This window comes from Globicephala melas, chromosome 2, assembly GCF_963455315.2.
Source record: "Globicephala melas chromosome 2, mGloMel1.2, whole genome shotgun sequence".
Taxonomy (NCBI): domain Eukaryota; kingdom Metazoa; phylum Chordata; class Mammalia; order Artiodactyla; family Delphinidae; genus Globicephala; species Globicephala melas.
The window spans coordinates 19,020,200-19,039,624 of NC_083315.2; the positions used below are offsets into that span (position 1 = coordinate 19,020,200).

The 19,425-nt window shown below is 38.1% G+C and overlaps 1 protein-coding gene across 5 annotated transcripts in view; it reads left to right on the forward strand.

Moving 5' to 3' along the window:
* ANKRD26 (ankyrin repeat domain containing 26) overlaps window positions 1-16,318 on the forward strand; it is a 93,220-nt gene extending 76,902 nt beyond the window's left edge. For all 5 annotated transcript variants that reach the window (XM_060293256.1, XM_030836979.2, XM_030836980.2 and 2 more), the window contains 5 exons: window positions 4,848-5,138; window positions 5,724-5,941; window positions 7,321-7,549; window positions 13,922-13,967; window positions 15,147-16,318. In XM_060293256.1, coding sequence (XP_060149239.1) covers window positions 4,848-5,138; window positions 5,724-5,941; window positions 7,321-7,549; window positions 13,922-13,967; window positions 15,147-15,283 — 921 coding nt within the window. In that variant the 3' untranslated portion in view covers window positions 15,284-16,318. The remainder of the gene's footprint in view (window positions 1-4,847; window positions 5,139-5,723; window positions 5,942-7,320; window positions 7,550-13,921; window positions 13,968-15,146) is intronic.
* The last annotated feature ends 3,107 nt before the right edge of the window (window positions 16,319-19,425 follow it).

A 19,425-nucleotide genomic window follows, 5' to 3' on the forward strand; every position in this document is an offset into this window, starting at 1 on the left:
GCCCCATTTTACATTTTTATCCAAAGTGTGTAAGCATTCCAATTTCTCTACATGCCCGTCAACACTTGTCATTACCGTCTTTCTGATTATAGCCATCCTAGTAGGTGTGAAGTGGCATCTCATTGTGGTTTTGATTTGCGTTTTGCTGATGACTAATAATGTTGAGGCACTTTTCATGTGCTTATTGTCTATTTGTGTATCTTCTTTGAAGAACTGTCTATTCAACTTTTTGCCCATTTTTAAGTTGGATTGTCTTTTTATTATTGAATTGTAAGAGTTCTTTTTGTATCCTAGATACAAATCTTCGATCGGATATAGGATTTTCAAGTATTTTCTCTCATTCAGGAGCTTGCCCTTTCCCCTTCTTGATGGTGTCCTTCAAACCACGGAAGTCTTTAATACTGATGAAGTTCAGTTGGTCGATTTTTGTCTTTTGGTGTCATATCTAAGAATTGCCAAATCCAGTCATGAAGATAAACACCTGTGTTTTCTTCTAAGAATTCTGTAGTTTTAGCTCTTGCATATTGAGTTAATTTCTACATATGGTATGAGGTAGAGGTCTAATTTTATTCTTTTGTATGTGGATATTCTGTTGTCCCAGTACCATTTGTTAAAAAGACTCTTCTTGTCTCATTCAATTATTTGGCACTCTTAAAATCAGTTGGCCATAAATGTGGGGCTTTCCTTTTAGATCCTCAATGGTAATGCATTGATCTATATGTCTGTCCTATGCCAGTACCAAGTCAGATTTTATGAGAATTCTTTCTTAGTCATCTTGCATATTACCAGTTGTTTTATGTAATAATAAAAAGTCAGTGTAGTGGAATGTCTTTAACTCTACTTCCGTGGAGGTTTTTTGCCTTTTGAAGGAGCCTGTGGCCAGCTTATGCCTCACTGACCCAATGACATGATGGGAAGTAGGTTTACAAAGGTAAAGTCCATTCCTTTTTTTCTCCCTCCATTCAGACCTTTAGTCTCTCACCCAATGCCTCCCACTTCACTCCAGTTTCCATCAAATCTTGGTCACGAGATCTGCTGACCTAGTCTGCTATCTGCTTCATTATGTTTAGCTCATTATAATTCATAGACTCATCCATACGTTTCACCATCTAGGAGGAGATTAAGTCTGGGCTGTCAGCTTTCCTCATTGGAAGTCTCTCTAAGCCATCATGTTGCAATTCACAATTAAATCATCTTTTGACGTGTTTCTTGTGTATAACACTCGTGCTGGTCTTGTTCTTGACATAGATTCTGAATTCTCAGAAACCACGGTTCCCTGTATCTACCTTCTTTTATTTAAAAAGAAAGAGATGCATAGCTGTACTTTATAGCTTTACACATAATGAATAGAATAACTATTTCATCCCATCCAAAGAAAAAATTTTAAGAGTATAGCTGTTAAAAACCAGGTAGGACTTCCCTGGTGGTGCAGTGGTTAAGAATCTGCCTGCCAATGCAGGGGACAATGGTTCAAGCCCTGGTCCGGGAAGATCCCACATGCCATGGAGGAACTAAGCCCATGCGCCACAACTACTGAGCCTGCACTCTAGAGCCCTCAAGCCACAACTATGGAAACTGTATGCCACAACTATTGAAGCATGCGCCTAGAGCCCGTGTTCCACAACAAGAGAAGCCACTGTAATGAGAAGCCTGTGCACCTCAACAAAGCGTAGCCCCTGCTCGCTGTTAACTAGAGAAAGCCTGTGCGCAACAACGAAGACCCAACACAGCCAAAAATAAATAAAATCAATTTTTTTTAAAAAGGTAATAATCAATTTATCTGGGACAAATAATAGATTAGTAATTTGAATTTCAAAATTTCAAAGCCAGTTTGTGTGATATAGAGAAGCACTGTGGTACAGTGTAAAAATGAGATAGTCCTACCTTCCCTGACAAACAAGCTTTAAGTAAGGTAAAGGAAAAATTGTATTTAATTATATACTGCCAAAGGACACTGCATTTGTTTTACTACTGAGAAGATTAAAAATGCTTCCATGATGTTTTATTTCTTCTCTGAGGAAAGGACAATGAAGATTGAGTCCTAGATTAATAAATATTCAAAGCTGCCTATCCCTTAGAATTTCAGTTCATTGAGATGCAGTAAAAGAGTCTGATTTTGGTAATTAAACTGACGATTTCTAGTTGTTTTTCAACTATGATACTTCATATGTCTCCTTGCTTACCAACCTTCCTTATCTTCAAACTTGAGGGGAAATTCTGAAGAGGCATACCTGCCTATCTGTAAGAAATTGTAAGTGAAGGGAACCTGCCAAAAACTTCCTCCTGAATAGTTCTTAGGACTTTCTTCTAGTTATCTGCTTCTTCTCATCAGCACTGTTTGTCATTTTAAATTAATCTCGACATTTATTAGATTCCAGTTTATAGGAAACCAATTTCTACTGTGTCAAAGTTATGTTTCTTATTATCTCTTTTTTTTATCCACTTTTCTATCTGCTTTTTTCCTAAAAATCTCCTCAAAGTTTAGTAGCTTAAATAAGCAACGTTTATTTTGTTCACAATCTATACTTAGGAAAAGCGTAGCCAGGAGAGCTGGCCTCTCTTCCCCTCAGTTGGAACACGTACCCTGAACACCGAGGCTCTCTTTGTGGCCTGAGCTTCTCACAACATGGGGCTGGGTTCCAAGGTTAAGAGCCAGGCAGAAGCTGTGTTGCCTTGTCTAACCTCGCCTTGCAATTCACACAGCATCTCTTTCACCATATTCTGTTCATTAGGAATAAGTCGCTTATGCTTGGCCCATAGTCTACCTTTTTTTATGGAATAAATTTTTAAAAAAACTCATGGATACATTTAAAAACCAGCATAATCTACCCACTGGCCACAATTTTTTATATTCCTTCCACATGAAGAATACACTTATCCCTACTCAGTTCCCCCACAAATCTCAATTGTTATGGTGTCAGGCTCAGGCTTGAGTCCAGGATCTTACCATCTTTCACCAGGTACGGATGGGGATGAGGCTCCTGGGTGTGGTTTCTAGAGTATAGCCCCTTGAGTACCAATCCTCTCAGTACTAAGACTTGAGAGCTAAAGGGACAAGTTTTCTGCCACCCACATACCCAACATTCTGTTAAACTGCTAAAGACCCTCCCATTCAGAAATGGAAAATGGAAGACATGCTGGTCCATAGCAGTTCTGAAATACAGCCTGATACCTGCTGCCAGCTCTTTGGTTAGGACTTAGTCCCGACCATGGAAGTGATTCTCCTTTGCTGTACCCTCTGAGCTCTTTGTTCTGTCCTTTTCGTAAGAAATGACCTGTGTTTGCAGCTGAGTAGTGTTTCTCAAGCCAGCAAGGGAAGAAAATTGCCCTGAAACCTGGAGGAAGGGGGACTTATAGAACTTCTAAGAAAATCCCAAAGGCCTCTTCTCATTTTGTACTGTCTTGGTCTCTGTTAATCCAAGCTAGCAAGCAGTGTTTTTGCTACCACAGTTCTCTTTAAAGCTTTGAGTGTCCTGTGAATTTTATTGGGGTTCATGCCATTGGAAAAGCTACCCTCCCAAATCTTTTTGAGATAAGCTCTTCCCCTTGGGCTTCTTGTGAAGCTGTTGTAGGACGGGAAACTTTGTAGTATGATGCCTTTAAAATTCTTATGCTTTTTTTAAGATCCTTAAAGGAATTTGAGGCACCAACTTAAGTCTTTACAGGGTGTTAATAAAGGGTTCTACAGTCTTGGCTTTATCTTTAGACCATGTTTTCCTGGCAGCACCCTAAATCTGATCTTAGCCCAGAACCTATTTCTCTGTTTTAGCATTATTTGGGCATGTGGAGATGCTGTAAATGGGATACAGATATTTGAACCCAATGAGTCCTGGATCCTTTATATTTAATAGTCTTTTTTTTTTTTTAGCTTATCCCTCTCATCAATTTTACTTTCAGCTGCTTTGTAGCTAGAGTCCCCCTTCCTCCAGGTTGCAGTGTCATTTCCTTCCCTTGCCTAGAAGCTGTCACCTTCAGCCTCTTCAAGGGCCGTCAACCTTCCATTAACAGTCTTACGAAGCCGTGGGAATTTCGTGAGATAAGTGTCAAAGAATTTGTAGACATGTTTTAAAACTACCACATCCACCTGACCTTGTCTTACCAAATAATCATTCTGTCTAAAGGGAAGTTCTTCCCAACTCAGTGTCGTTGAAATTCCAGCAAGTTTTTTTGTTTGTTTTGTTTAGTATGTTCTCTTATTCTGTAGAAAGTAACAAAGCATTACAAGAATTAATGGCACTTTTTTGTTCAGAAAAATGTATGGATCATCTCGCTAAACTATTACACTGGGAGATGTGATTTCTTCTTAACCCTGTGAAGCATTTCTCCTTGGAATGCAATTCACATTAGCATAAAATATTTGTAGTTCAGAAAAAAGGCTTATGGTATTAGAAGCCATATTTACAAGACTCATTAGAGTCTGATTTTCAGAGTCTTATTTTGGGAGGCATTTATTAATTCAGCCCTAAATAACTCAATATGATATCCCTAAAACTTTAAAAATCATGGAGGGTTAAGATGAGGGTGGGGAAGGAGTAAGAGACTTTCTACTAAGAGGTGACTTATAGTCATTTTATGGAGGAAAGACATGAAACAATAGAAGAATAAAAGAGTATAAAATCAAATGCAAATGTTGTGTAACAATGATGACAGTAAAGGATATATATTTGTGGCTCTTGGTGGTTTGAACGTTTTTCTTCATTTTCTTAGTAATTGAAGGTCCTACATGCTACAATATAGACACCATTTTATTGTAACTGAATTTATTTTAAAAGTTGATACTGGTTTTGAGTTAGGCTATTCTCAGTCTACGTCCCTAATTACCAAACGATTTTATTTTATTCATGCAGATTGATGACCTTACAGCAGAACTGGAAACTGCATCTTCAAAATGTCTACATCTGGGTGCAAAAAATCAAGTTCTTCAACAGGAGTTATTATCTATGAAAGTAATGCAAAAGAAATGTGAAAAACTAGAGAAGAATAAAAAGAAGTTGGAACAAGAAGTAGTGAACCTCAGAAGTCATATAGAAATGAATATGATAGAACACAGTCAAGTAGAGCAGTATAAACGGGAGATTGAAGAAAGAGCAAGACAGGATATAATAGAAAAATTAAAAGAAGTCAACCTATTTTTACAGGTTAATTTTTTGATCTGTAATGTGCTTTAATTCACTTCACTATAAATTACATTTCGGATGTATACATTTTATGTGTTTCTTCTACTTCCCTTATAGCAGTTTGTTTTGTAAATTCCTGGAAGGAAGGTGGCATTTGTTTCTCCCTTTAAATATTTCGGTTTCCACCATTATTCTCACTAAATTGATCTTTCAGAACGATTCTCACTAGAGAATCATTTTATTTTTAAGACCAACTGGTATAAAACAAAACTATTAGGATGAAAAGAAAATATTGTGATTTAGAAATTGTACCATACTCTTGGATTATTCCTAGTTGTATTGTTCAATTTAAAAATTTTTAAATTGATCCTATTATTCTTTGAATTATCAGATTACATGAGTACAAATATAAGAATGATCCAACTTTAATTTTATAATTAGGATTTAAGTCAGTTTACATTGATGATAAATATTTTTAAAGTTCAGCTTTTTTTTCACATTTAAAATTGCTCTCTGAATCATTGACGCAAAACTAAAGGGCACAAATATACTATAATTATTCAGGTTATAATTATTTTAAACATGTATCTTTTTATTTTACTTTAGACACAAGCAGCATCTCAAGAAAACTTAGAGCAGTTAAGAGAGAATAATAATGCTTCAGTAAGAAGTCAGATGGAACTCAGAATTAAAGATCTGGAATCTGAACTCTCCAAAATGAAAGCTTTTCAAGAAGATTCTAATAAAACAGAATTGGAAAAATATAAGCAACTCTACCTCGAAGAACTAAAAGTTAGAAAGTCATTGGCAAATAAACTAAACAAGTAAGTCAAAACATAGAATCATAGAAAATAAATTTAAATTTAGCTCATTAGTTTGCCTCTAAAGCATAATTTTTATTGAGCCAGGTTCATGAGATTAGTAGGAAGTGAAAGCTAACTAGATAGTATAACTTTGGAAAATGATGTTAGTAAGTGAAGTCACCTTTAAAATGTTAGTCCAGTTTGCATCTCCCCACCTTTTTGTTGGTTTTACATAACTTTATTTTTTATATTTTCATATATTGGGTTGGCCAAAAAGTTCGTTTGTGTTTTCCCGTAAGATGTTACTGGAAAAACCCAAACAAACTTTTTGGCCAACCCAATAGTTAACCTGATTTAGTCTTTAAGCTAAGTATTTTTGAAACTTTGTAAGTTTAAATAAAATTTCTTGTTGGAATTCCCGTAAATAGAAATATTAACGAATTTAATTATTTTTTGGAAGATTACAGCTTAAACACAAAGCGTCACATTTTAGCATTTGGTAAATTTACTTTCTTGATTATGATCTTTGGTATCATCGCTAGAGGGCGCCCTGAGACAAACTACTGTATTTGAAGGTTTTCTACTCTACATAAAGTCATGCTTGTGAAATAAGGGGAAGGTAACAGAGGGGCGAAGGGCCGTATAATTCACAAAGTGTCTAAAAATAACACGGTGGCCTGCGTGAGGGGGTGCGTGGAAGACCGCAAGGGCAGATCCCACCCCCAGTGCCTCAGTAACAGTGTTACCGGTACCTGTCCGCAGCCTGTTAGGAACCGGGCCACACAGCAGGAGGTGAGCAGTGGGCGAGCCAGCAAAGCTTCACCTGCCGCCCCCCATCGCCCCCCATCGCTCGCATTACCGCCTGAACCATCCTGACAGCCCCCATACACCCCCATCCATGGAAAAGTTGTCTTCCACGAAACTGGTCCCTGGTGCCAAAAAGGTTGGGGACGGCTGCACTAGATCATTCCTCAGTGCCGAATGCTTAATTTCTCTGAGGTAATGAGTGAAATGTGTATACAGGGGTGGTGAAAGCAAATGCTTGAAAATGTCTTTAAGGGATGGTTTGTTTTTTCGTCCCTGAACTAAAGGTGGGTGTCTAAGTGCAGCCATCGCAGAAGGCAGCGAGCGTCACCTGTTAAGCCGTCTCCGTCACTGACACCATTTCTCTCCTCTCCCGACTTTGACTTACTTGTTAGTTCAGGATCCCCCAGACACATATATACTTCTTTGGAACAATTTTACACCTAGAATTATTTATAGTAGGTCTGCTCTGAGCCATTTTCAGTGTTAAAATGTGGTTTAATGGGACATTCCATTTACTATTATGGCAATTTAAAAAATGCAAATCATTTAGGAAAAATGAAATGAATGAAATTGGTGTTTTGCCATCTTCCCAGGACTAATGAGAGGCTGGCAGAGATCAGTACCAAACTACTGGTGGAGAAACAGCAGAACAGATCTTTACTCAGCACTCTTACTACGAGGCCAGTCCTGGAGCCACCTTGTGTAGGAAGTCTTAATAATAGTTTAGTGCTCAATAGAAATCTTACTCCAGGAGAAAACTTAGAGATTTCTACCTCAAGTTCACGCCCTTCAAATAAGAGCATGGAGATTTACTTGACCAAGGTTAGTGATATTATCCTTTTTTCCTTGGGTTTCAGATTTCTGATAATAATTCTTGTTTTTAATTTGGTGAAATTCTGAATTGTTTATTTGACTTACACACACGAAGTAAAAGCCATAATTAATTGTGCTAATAAAGAGACAGAAATTTTATGATTTTTTTAAAGTCCCTGGATTTCTCATTTTCAAGAGAGATTTATCATTAACTTTATTCAGTAAATGTAATTAAACTGACAAATTTTAAATTTCTTGAAAAACTGCAGTTAAATTCTATTTTAGAAATTAAATATTATTGCCTAATAACCAAAGATATACTTTCTAATTGATTTCAGTTTGACAATGGTTCATAATCATTTTCAAGTTTTGCTGCACCCTAGTTTTTCTACCCCTAAGCATAAGTGAATGATTGGCATCCAAACACTTAACCATATATGGATTTTTTTTTATTTAAAGGAATCCTAGATAAATCCTTTTTGTGAATTAAATAGACTTGTAGCACTAAATAGGTTAATTTTTGTTTTTAAGTTAAAATTTTTTGTCATTTTCATACATGAGAGTGCATCCTTAACTGCTGTTTTACTTAGAGCATTTTTATTGAATTTTTATAAAATGTCCTGCTGAGCAGTTGTAGAACATTTCTAAATACGTAAATAAAGCAAATATTTAAATTTTTAAAATGAAGTCCACTTATCTCTCTATCTTGCCATCACCTGGATGAATGATGACTATGATGGGGAGTCTTTAAATTGCAACTAGTTTTCATTGTGTATCATTGTTATTAAAATATCCATCTCACTCAGTGCACAGGGGTTTATGGTTTTGATGGTGTTTTCATGATGTTCTTGATGCAGAGAAAAGTAGCCCTTGTTAAATGAAGTCTCAACCTTTGGCTTCACGTCGTAACAAATCATAGAAGAGCAAAGCTAAGGTTGCTTAGACAGTGCTGTGGCTAAATTGGGTCTAAGTGCTCCAGAGCCGTGAAACTGGACTCCAGGGTCAAAAAGAAAATGCATGTCAAGCCCTCTGTCACTTGCCAAGCATGATGTAAACTTAGAATGTTCTCATGAGTTGTCACCCAAAAAATCAGACAATGTATCATTTTACAAGATGAAGATGAAAGAGTGTGTGAATGCAGAAACAATGTGAGAGAAAAATTTCTGCAGGAAATTTTTCCTTTAATTTTTTTGGAGGAAAGAGGTGTTTATTTTTTTAGTAATTCTAGATAAATCGAAAAATAGTTTATTTTAAACTCAATGTTGTAGTTACTAGGTATACATAGTTCCCTTGTGGGGTCTTTGCCAAATCGTGCTGGTTTTAATAAGAGAGATTGAAGAGCACTACTTACTCTGTCAAGATGCAAAGACATGTCTCCATAATCACTACAGAATGCCGCGGAAGAGTTATTATACAGTTGTTGTTCACATAATTCTTAGTAAGACTTACAGAAAGAAGGTGCCTTCTGGAATTGCTAGGAATATAATTATTTCTACTAGGAAAACATAAAATAATACTATGAGAGGTGTTAACGTACTGTCTAAAATGATAGAAAGGGGTGGGTTTTTGGATGGGACATTACAAAACAATAGCCTTCTAAAGGTTTTAGCTATGATTCTACAAAGTAAAATGTTAAAAATGGCATTAGGATTGCATTTGTTTATCAGTCTCCTTTATTTGCAAGGTTTTAACATTTTGGACTATTCCTACTGTGAAGTTTTATCTTACTCAGCATTTTTCCCTAACTTTAAGGAAAATAATTATAGCAAAGTACTACTCTAGGTCTGTGCTTTCAGTTGCGCTGGTTGTAGCAGCAAGCTTTCTCCATGTACCTAACGCTTAGATTTATTACCTCCCTCACCAGTACATGAAGTTCAGTCTTAACAGTTGATACCATTGTGGGGGTAGGACATTAGCACGTATCTGTCTTGCTAATTTTACCCTCAGTTTTCACATTCTAGTTAATTCTGGGATGTTTTGTCCTATATATCAGAAGTAATTTTACAGTTTTTTTTCAATTGTGTTATTTAATTATATTATTATAAAATACAAAAAGTTAACATTAACCAAAACAGCTACGTCACTGTTAGATTTTCTTGCACATAGAATTTTTTCAAGAACTGAAAACTTAAAAATCTATTCCAGACAATTTTATGACAGACACAATTTCACTGGTTTAAAGATTTTTTTATGTTCAAGAGTTTTTAGGTATTTGTGTGCCAAACACGATGCATGGCCACAGTAGTTAATAAATGCCCTTTAAATCTGTCTTAAGTAGGAGGACTGCATTTTACATTGACTGATTTTGGACTTTTGGTGCATTACTGACACTTCCAAGATTTTTCTAATGATTTAAGTAATTTAAAAAATTGCTCAAATGTCCATTCAGTTTAGCAACTCTCTTTCTAAATGTGGTCATACAAATGCACTGAAACTAAAACAATTAATATTCCTAAGACTTTGACTTTTTATATGACACAACATTTTGTGTCTCACCAGAATATTGAGTCACATTTCTTTTTAAAAAATAGGCCTCCTGTTTACATCACCAAGGCAGTGCCTATCCACTCTGAGTTTTAACTCTAATCAGATTACCACAGTAGTTAAGCTAGTTTCACATAAGGCACAGGCAGAGTGCAATAAACTTGTTTATTATATCAGTGTAATCCTTCTTGTTCCCACTTCATTTTGTCCACATGGACAAATGAGTAGGCATTTTATCTTTTGAAAGATAGAGGTAATAGTTCAACATCTTAACAGTTCTTTTTCTTTCATTCATTTTTTTTCTGTACTTAGTTTTTCAGCTCCTTGATCTACAAATTCTTCCTCAGTTCTTCTCTCTGCAGCAAAATACATGCACTTAATATCTACAGACTGCCGAGTGTAGTTTCCTTCATACATTAGCCTGTTAACAATTGGATAATGAATGGAAGTGGTTTAAATGACTTGATTTTATGACATTTTCATGACATTTAAAATGAGTGATATCAAATTTTTAAATTATCAATAATTACTGAAAATAAATTAACTTTGGAAATGAGTGTGCGTGTGTATGTGTGTGGTGTGTATATATTTATCAAATTGGTCTTAAAAAGAGAGTGCAACATGATTTTCCAGCCTGCAGTCTCAGATATAATTTAACAGTAATACATTATGGTTGGGTGAACGAACACATACTTGTGCTTCATATTGTTATTGGCTTCACGACGTTTCTCTCTAAAATGTTCCTTTCACCTCTCCCCTACTTTATAGTGGGGGTTGTTTTGAACAATGTACGTTAATTATAGAGTCAGGGAAGAAGAAGAAAACGTTGCCTCAGTGTCGTCTGGTCCTCTGCCTTGTTGGAGCTGTGGTGGGTAGGTGGCAGATGATACTTCTCTTCCCCTTCTGAGTTCAGCACGCGGGAGTCAGCAGCTGGAGATCAACTAAGGAGCTTTGTTACTGACACACAACTAACGAATTGGAGGACGTGCTTTAGGTGTGCAGTCACAGTGGGCCTCGGGATACTTCATCCCAAATTAGGCCTGAGGGGAGGAAGCAAATGCTTGACCCCCGCCCCAGGGCAGGCTGCTTACTGCGGGCGTGAGAGCAGACCCCAGTTCCCGGTGCTGAGGGCACACACACCTTCTCAGAGAAGAGATTCGGAAGCAAGCAAGCACTTCTCAGTTCCTTCTCCCAAATTCACCCATTGGGTAAATCTCCCCTCCTCTCCTGAGGAGGGTAGGAGTGTAAGTCCTCACGTTGAAACTTTAGGCCAAGGAATTAGCCTGTAATTTCTGACTGGATTTAAATTCTAATTGAGATTACACTCATGGTTTTTGTACATACAAACTAATGATGAGAGATTGAAGTATGCTAGATGGTAAAGAGAAATCTGTTTTGTGTTTTAAATTTTGCCATAAATAACCCGCAACGTGGTTCAACGTGTTGACTCATTTCGGTAAACCAAGTTTTATTTGGAGGAAACGAATATCCTTTTAAAGAAGAATCTCCTCAATTTTGGCCTGTGTGATTCAACTAAAGATCTTCTCCTTCACGTTCCCTGTCCTGTGGTTAAAAAAAAAAAATCTGTGCTTTATAAATTAAATATATTGACTGCTACTAATAGGAGTTATGATAATTTATTCTTGTTCATGCCTTTAAAACATAATTTAGTTAGAAAGCTACTATTTCATGTCTCATGCATCAAATGTTATTGAGCTACATGACAAACTTTTACATATTCATTTTCTCTGAGTTATAGTTAAAAATCTATGTGTTTTTTTTTCTTAATCTGAGGAAGTAGCTGGCATAGAACTCTCTCTAGACTCAGAAGGCCGTTGGCTTTGTGACACGTTGGCTTTGTGACAAAGTCTCTCTGAGCCTTTGTTATTACCTCTTTTGTAAAATTAGGGACTTTGACTAAATCAATGACTCTCATACCTTAAAAAATTTTTTTTCAAGGAAAAGAACCTTTCTTTTTCTTTCTTTTTTTTTTTTTTTTTGCAGCATGCGGGCCTCTCACTGTTGTGGCCTCTCTCCCGTTGCGGAGCACAGGCTGCAGACGCGCAGGCTCAGCGGCCATGGCTCACAGGCCCAGCCGCTCCGCGGCACATGGGATCTTCCCGGACCGGGGCACGAACCCGTGTCCCCTGCATCGGCAGGCGGACTCTCAACCACTGTGCCACCAGGGAAGCCCCCTTTCTTTTTTTAAAAAAAAATTTTTTTTGCATGAAACTATATTATATAAAACAGAGACAAATATAGAGCTTTTTAGCTAATGGAGTGGCTGGAGACCCTGAAGCTGTGACTTCTTTGTCCTTCAGTCCTGCAGTGTCCTCAGTGGGACCTTCCATTTCTATGGGACATAGTTTGGAAACTACCAGTTGTGAGAGAATCCTTCTAACTAAAAATCTTTAGAATTAAAACTTGCTGATATATTGTTTTCCCGTGTATAATTTTCACACCTTTCTGTGTTTTTGTTAAATGGAAAAGTTTAAAGAAAAATGCAGGTGTGTTCTCCTTATTCATGTTCGACTTCCAACTACTTCCTCCAGCTGAACATGATCCTCACCTAGAAATCAACATGAGGGTCTCGGAAGTACATATTGAGGAAAAGAGCTTTTGGGGGAAAAGAGAGTAATCTTACACGGGTCATTCCCTAATTCAACGCGTGTAAAAACGTGACCTACATTTTGCAGTGTTTATTAATGGTAATAAAAAATCATTTCAGTAAAGGCTTCTTCCTTCATCTGTTATGAATTATTAATTTCACAAAACCTGTCTAGTAATGTTGTCACATTATTCATTTTATAGGGCCTCTCTATAGTGCTGTTGTCAGAAAAGTGTTACGGAAAACAGTCTCTGAAAATATTGGGAAACCTGCTAGCGAAAAAATTTATCTTCGCACCTAAAATTTACAAAGGCGTTGGCTATCATGATATCATTATCATCACCGTGTTTATTATGTTCAGTATACTATTTTAGACCCTGTTTAGTGAGAGGGTGCCTTTTTTTTTACAAGAAAGATTTTTAAAACAACACTCTAGGTGGAGACACTTGTAATACAGTTTGAAATGTTCCCACACATTTCATAATTAAGTAGATAACTATAATTAGTCAAATGGTTCAAAAAGTTGGCCCTAATTTCTAGAATGGAAACAAAGTTACAGTTAAAGAATTATGTATTGTTTTCCTTGTTTCTAATTCTAGAAAGTCATGAATCAGAAACTGAGTTTGAAAACTGGCTCTAGCCTCTACTTTTCCTTTCTTCAAGCAGATTTTCTGAAATAAATGTTTTAGTCCTAATATAGACAGCAAAATACCTTTACTTAATTTTTTGCCCGTAGAATTTTGACATGACATTACAACAGAACCATTTTCTTCATTTTATGTATTTAAGATTCTATGTTGAAAAATTATTACCATAGAACATACCTTAAAATTTTAGTTTTATAGAAGTGTAAGAATGGAAAACTCATTTTAAGGAAAAATCCATTAGAGTAAAAAAAACTGATTAAACTTTTATAAAGAGCAATTTTTCTAAGAATTGCAAAGTAATGCATTCATTGTAATATATGACTTGAATCGTTTAAACTTGTTTGTACCAATAAGATCAAATATCACCCTCTGAAATTATGTATATTCAATAGACTGATATTTATTGTACTTTTTATCAGATTAATCTAAATAACATTACATATATATGTTCTCTATTATCTAAAATCAAAATAAGTAGGAATTTATTTTATTTATGTGATTATTTTTCTATTTAAGCAATCCTCAAATTAGGTCTAGTCTCTAGAAGTATTATTTAAAGGCCACATTTCATAAGCTATACATCATTCCTACAAAAATGTCTCTTGTCTAACTTAAACGTAAGTAATATTTGACTTATTTCAGATGCAGCAGGAGATGGAAAAAAATATAACTAGAGAACTAGAAAAAGGTATGTTGCCGAAATTTATGAATTAAATTTAGACATTGATTTTGGAAATAAACTGTAAATATTCAGTAGTAAATGGCATCTCTTTCCATTGTTTGGATGACAGATACTATTGATAGGCTAAATATCTTTTCTTATACATATCTAATGAAAACTGTGAAAGCATGAACATTCATAATGAAAGATATCCTGATTCCTCATTTATTCATCATGTTCCATAGCTTTAAAAAAAAATCTCAAAAAGCCTATGTATTTCTCTTTATTTCTGGCTGTATCCTTCCTCTACTTCTGCCATCCCTGTGGAACTGTCAACCTGCACACTGACACTATTAGGAAACATGGGTTTCATCAACTTCTCAAGTTTCTGGTAGTGATTAAGGCCAAAAAAACCAGACTCAAGCAGCCACGTTCGTGTAGCTGTTGCTTAGTGGCTGACATTAAAATTTCCTGTCATTGACTTTGTCATTGGTTTATCTTTTGCTCTCAGGAAAAATTCCAAATTCCTTATATCATGGAGTAAAAACACCCAAATCAGTTTGGGTCCTGCCATAGTATTCAGCCTTATCTCTTTACTACCTTCCTCTGCCCCTTTGCTCTGCATCTAGTCAAATAGACGGCTTACAATCCCACAGGTGCTCTTCCTCACCTTCAGTCTTTGTATGTGCTTCTTCCCTCCATCTCCCGTACTTTTTCCTTGTCCTTCAGGTATCCACTTACATACCACCTCCACCAAAAAGCTGACAGTATTGACACAAAGCTGGGTGTCACTTCTGAGTGTTCCTTGTACCCTCTTTTATACCTGTCATAGTATTTATGACTCTGTATGGAAATTGCCTGTTTTTTTTCCAGTTTATAGTATATGATTTTTCAGGGTGGACTGTGTTACCTTCATCTTGTAATTTCAGTGCTTGTCACAGCACCTTAGCAGATGGTTGTTGAGTAAATGAATGAAGAATGAGAAAATCAGAAGCTCTGATACTCAGCCACAAGAGCAATGAATTCATCGTGCAACCACGGGCAAATTATATAATAGTAATCTTGTATTTTGTGTTATGTCGTGTATAGATATTTTTCATTCTTCTGAACGCTTAGAAAGGTCTCAGCTTTTCTTTTTAACTAACTTATATTTAGTCAACTCAAGTATTTTAGGTAAAGAATATAATCCTTTCTTTTTCTTTTCAGCTGCTGCTGAATGTGAATCTGGATCCTATAGAGCTTCTCCTCTAGGAGCTACTGATGAGTCAAATCTAAATCAGGATCTAGTTTTGAAAACATCACAAGAATATGTACAGATTTTGAAGAAAAATTATATGATCTAAAAGATAAATAGTAAAAATTTCCCTACTGGGTTGTTTGCATAACATTTTAGTTGTTTCCCATTAAACATGATGTGAAAATCTTTATTAAAGGAAAATATTTTTGTATTATATGTGTATGATGAAAATTTATATAGTATTTTAAACCATGTTTCTCTGCATCTAACTTACTTTTAAGCAGATTTTGTGAATCAAAACACTGTTGAGTTTTACATACTCAAACTGAGCCCTGATACCAGCACCCAGACAACCAAACTTGTCATTAATATATAGTGGTGTTGACTGATAGCTTTTTTGTATTTCCAATTTTATCACTATATATAGACCTAAAGATTTAGACAGACATCATTTGGATATACTGCTGCTATGGCTGTTGTCAATGTTTGGTTTTTTTAAAAAATATTATTTATTTATTTTTGTTTTTGTTTCTTGCGGTACGTGGGCCTCTCACCGCTGTGGCCTCTCCCGCTGCGGAGCACAGGCTCCGGACGCGCAGGTTCAGTGGCCATGGCTCACAGGCCCAGCCGCTCCGCAGCATGTGGGATCCTCCCGGATCGGGGCACGAACCCGTATCCCCTGCATCGGCAGGCAGACTCTCAACCACTGCGCCACCAGGGAAGCCCTATTTATTTATTTTTGACTGTTGGGTCTTCGTTGCCGCATACGGACTTCCTCTAGTTGCGGCGAGCGGGGGCTACGGGCTTCTCATCGTTGTGGCTCCTCTTATTGCGGAGCCTGGGCTCTAGGCGCGCAGGCTTCAGTAGCTGTGGCATGCGGGCTCTAGAGCACAGGCTCAGTAGTCGTGGCGCACAGGCTTAGTTGCTCCATGGCATGTGGGATCTTCCCGGACCAGGGCGAGCCCGTGTTCCCTGCATTGGCAGGAGGATTCTTAACCATTGCGCCACGAGGGAAGTCCTTATTGCCAATGTTTGATGTATTACAATTGTTATGGTGCCATAAAACTTAGTATATGTAACTTTAAACACTCATTCATAGATCTTTCCTCATGGAGAAATAAAATTTGCCTATGACTTTTCACCTTTTCTATTTATTTACTTACTTTTTGGAAACAGTCTTAAAATTAGAGAAAAGTTCCAAGCACCAGACTCAAACAGACATTTTCATAAAACTACCATATCTCCCATATATTCTCCTAATGTAACATTTATCTTTCCTAAACGTCATTTGTTCTCCCATAAGTGCCCTTCCCTCCCCCCACCAAGAAGTCATGTTTTTCAGAAGATGCCTTTCTCCTACTCCCTGTCACTTAAGTAGTATATAAGCCCCCAGTTGTAGGCAGCCCCTCAAATCATGTTTCTTTGTGAACCCCTGCATGTAATCATACACAGTTAAATGTTTTTTTCTCATGGTAATCTGCTTTTGTCAATTTAATTTGCAGATTCCCAATTAATGAACCTAAGAGGGTAGAGGAAGTGTTTTCCTTCCCAACAATTCCAAGAGCTAAAATGTTAGTAACTCTTACTTACATCCTTTATTCCGTTTTCTTCTGTCCTTTCAGTGTACTTAGTTGGCAGAACTCTATAAGAGATTGTTTATCATTCTCCCCACTTACCTTCACCCAGGCATCTACGTGCTGCTGAAGAAAATTATTCTACTTTTATTTAATCTGCATCTTCTTTCTTCACAATGTCGATTTCAAATCTCCTCTCTCTAAACTTTTCACCCTGTATTTTCCCTCTCATGTGTACCAGGCAATCTCATTTCCCACGACAAACTTCTTGAAAGATTTGCCTGAATCCCCACCCACTCTAGGCTGTCTTCTCCTTCCCCCATTCTCTCAAAACTACTCCGAAGTCACCGATGACTTCCACATCGCTGAATCAAAGTGTCACCTTTCCAGTCCTTGTCTAACTGAATTTCTCATTCCTCTTGGCATTCAGCATAACTGACCTCTTTGAGACACTCTCCTTTTGGCTGGGCTTTTAATACTCTTTAATTTTATCCTGAATGCACGCACAGCGTATTGTGATCGGAGACAGAGTTCTTATTAGTATCTCACAGTAAATACACAGGCCTTCCTCCCTCGCCCAGGCCTGCACCTGGGGCAACATGGCAAGAACAGGTCAGTTGTTCTAAGCCAGCAGGTGAAGGGCGGGAGGAAACTGGTTTTCCCTGCTGCTTGTGAAGGGGCGGGAGTTAAACGTCCTCCTCTCCTGGGAAGCATCTCCTCCTCACTCTGGCCTTTGGTATGTAAGTAAAACTGTTACCCACCCCAACAAGGGTCCTTCTGCCCAGTGTCGCTCCCACCAGTAGAATGAGTTGGGTTCAGAAGCAAAGGAAAGCTTTACTCTTTGATCAAAGACTGGAGAGGCACAAGCTCCTGCTCAAGAGGCCCTGGGCGGGGCTGCTTCACAGGGATCCCATCAGCAGGGGAGGGGGTGGAGTTCTCGCGGGGCAGGCGCAGCTGCTCTCCATCGCAGGGCCCACGTGGCCCGCCACTGCCATCTTGAATGGGGGTGTCGTGTGCAGCGTTCCTGCATACGGTCGGTCCTCCCACCCCCAGCTGGAGCATTGGCACAGCAATTTCACACCCGGAACTCGGGTCTGAAGTGCGGGCTGCGAGGCCTCTGCACGAAGCACCCTGTGAGCCAGCGAAAGCAGACTAAGAACAAAGGCAAAAAAGGTTAGACTTTATTTTACTACCGAGATTCTATTTCCTGGGAACAGCTAATGGGCTTTGCCGCTGATGAAATCTCTCCAGGAGCCAGACCCGGAGTCTCCAAGTTTCTGGGCCTCATTCCTCCTTGAAATGTGAATTCCTAGGGAGATGGTGCACCTTCGGGGACCTACTCAGAGCTGTAACTATTTGGTCCTCCTGGGGGGGATGAGACTTTATGAATCCTTTCAGATCAGAGCAATTAACTAGACAAATGGCTATAGATGTGAATCTCACGCTGCACAAAGTGTCTCAGAGGGCCAGGGCTTTTTACAAGATCGCTGAGAAATCCCAGGAAATTTTGCTTCCCCACAATTCCACCCCTCATTCCGGAAGGAGTTTTAGCCCCAACATCGGCCACTGTAACCAGTCCAACCAAACTTGAACTTGGTGGACACCAAATCCTTTGGGTTTGTCTTAGCCAACACTTAATCAGAGCTACGATCAGCAGGACCCTGACTTAGCAAAAGAAGTTGGTCTCAGCTGAACTCTCCTAAATCTCAGATTCAGGCATCTAGCCGAGTCCCCCAAACCATTAGGGACTACCTTGGGAAGGCAGGTGGCTCCTCCTTGTGTTTCCATATTAACCTTTGCTACCTGGCCCAAGGCACTGTAGGGAAGCAAAATTTGTCACCCCCAAACGTGTCTCTTTGGCACGAGAATTATTTTAGGCTGATTAATTTTAAGAAGTGGGAAGACTGAGGAAGGTCTTTCTTTTTACCACCCCCTTAACTGTTGAAGAGTTTAGATAAAGGGCCTGGTCCGAGAAGACCGCCATCACTAGAGACACCTAGAGGGAATATGGGCGAGGTGCGGTTAAGAGCACTACAGTTATTTACAGGGAGTTCCAAACATTTGCTTTTCCATCTCCATGTGAATTGCCTTCCTCCACTTTGTAGTCCCAAACCACTACCCATAACATCCTCTTTTGTGTTTAGCTGAAGATGGTATTTAAGGGGAGGGTTTTAGTCATTCTGGTGAGTTACTCAATTTTCCTGGGTCTCTCCCGTGTGTACAGGAAGTATACATGTTAGTAAGCTTTTTTTTTTGTTTGTTTTTCTCCTGTTAATCTGTCTCACATCAATTTTATCCTGAGACCAGCCAGACGAACCTAGAAGGATAGAGGAAGGTTTCTTTTCTCCCTGACAGCAGGTACCTTAGTACAGGTAGCGATGCTAATTTACAAGTGGCACAGACTTTGCCTCGCCTGCAAGGAAGGAATCTGTGGCAAACTCTGTTATCCATACAATACTAGCCAGTGAGTTGAAGCTCACCTGAATGCCTTCAAGCTGAGGTGGGATCATTGTGTTAGTCATACTGCTTGCTGCAGGACCGGCCAATAAATTGAGAGACGAGTTGTTGGAGCAAGGAATAGCGACCTTATTTGGAAAGCTGGCAGGTTGAGAAGATGGCAGACTCATGTCTCAAAGAACCGTCTAGCCTGAGTTAGAATTCAGGCTGTTTTTAT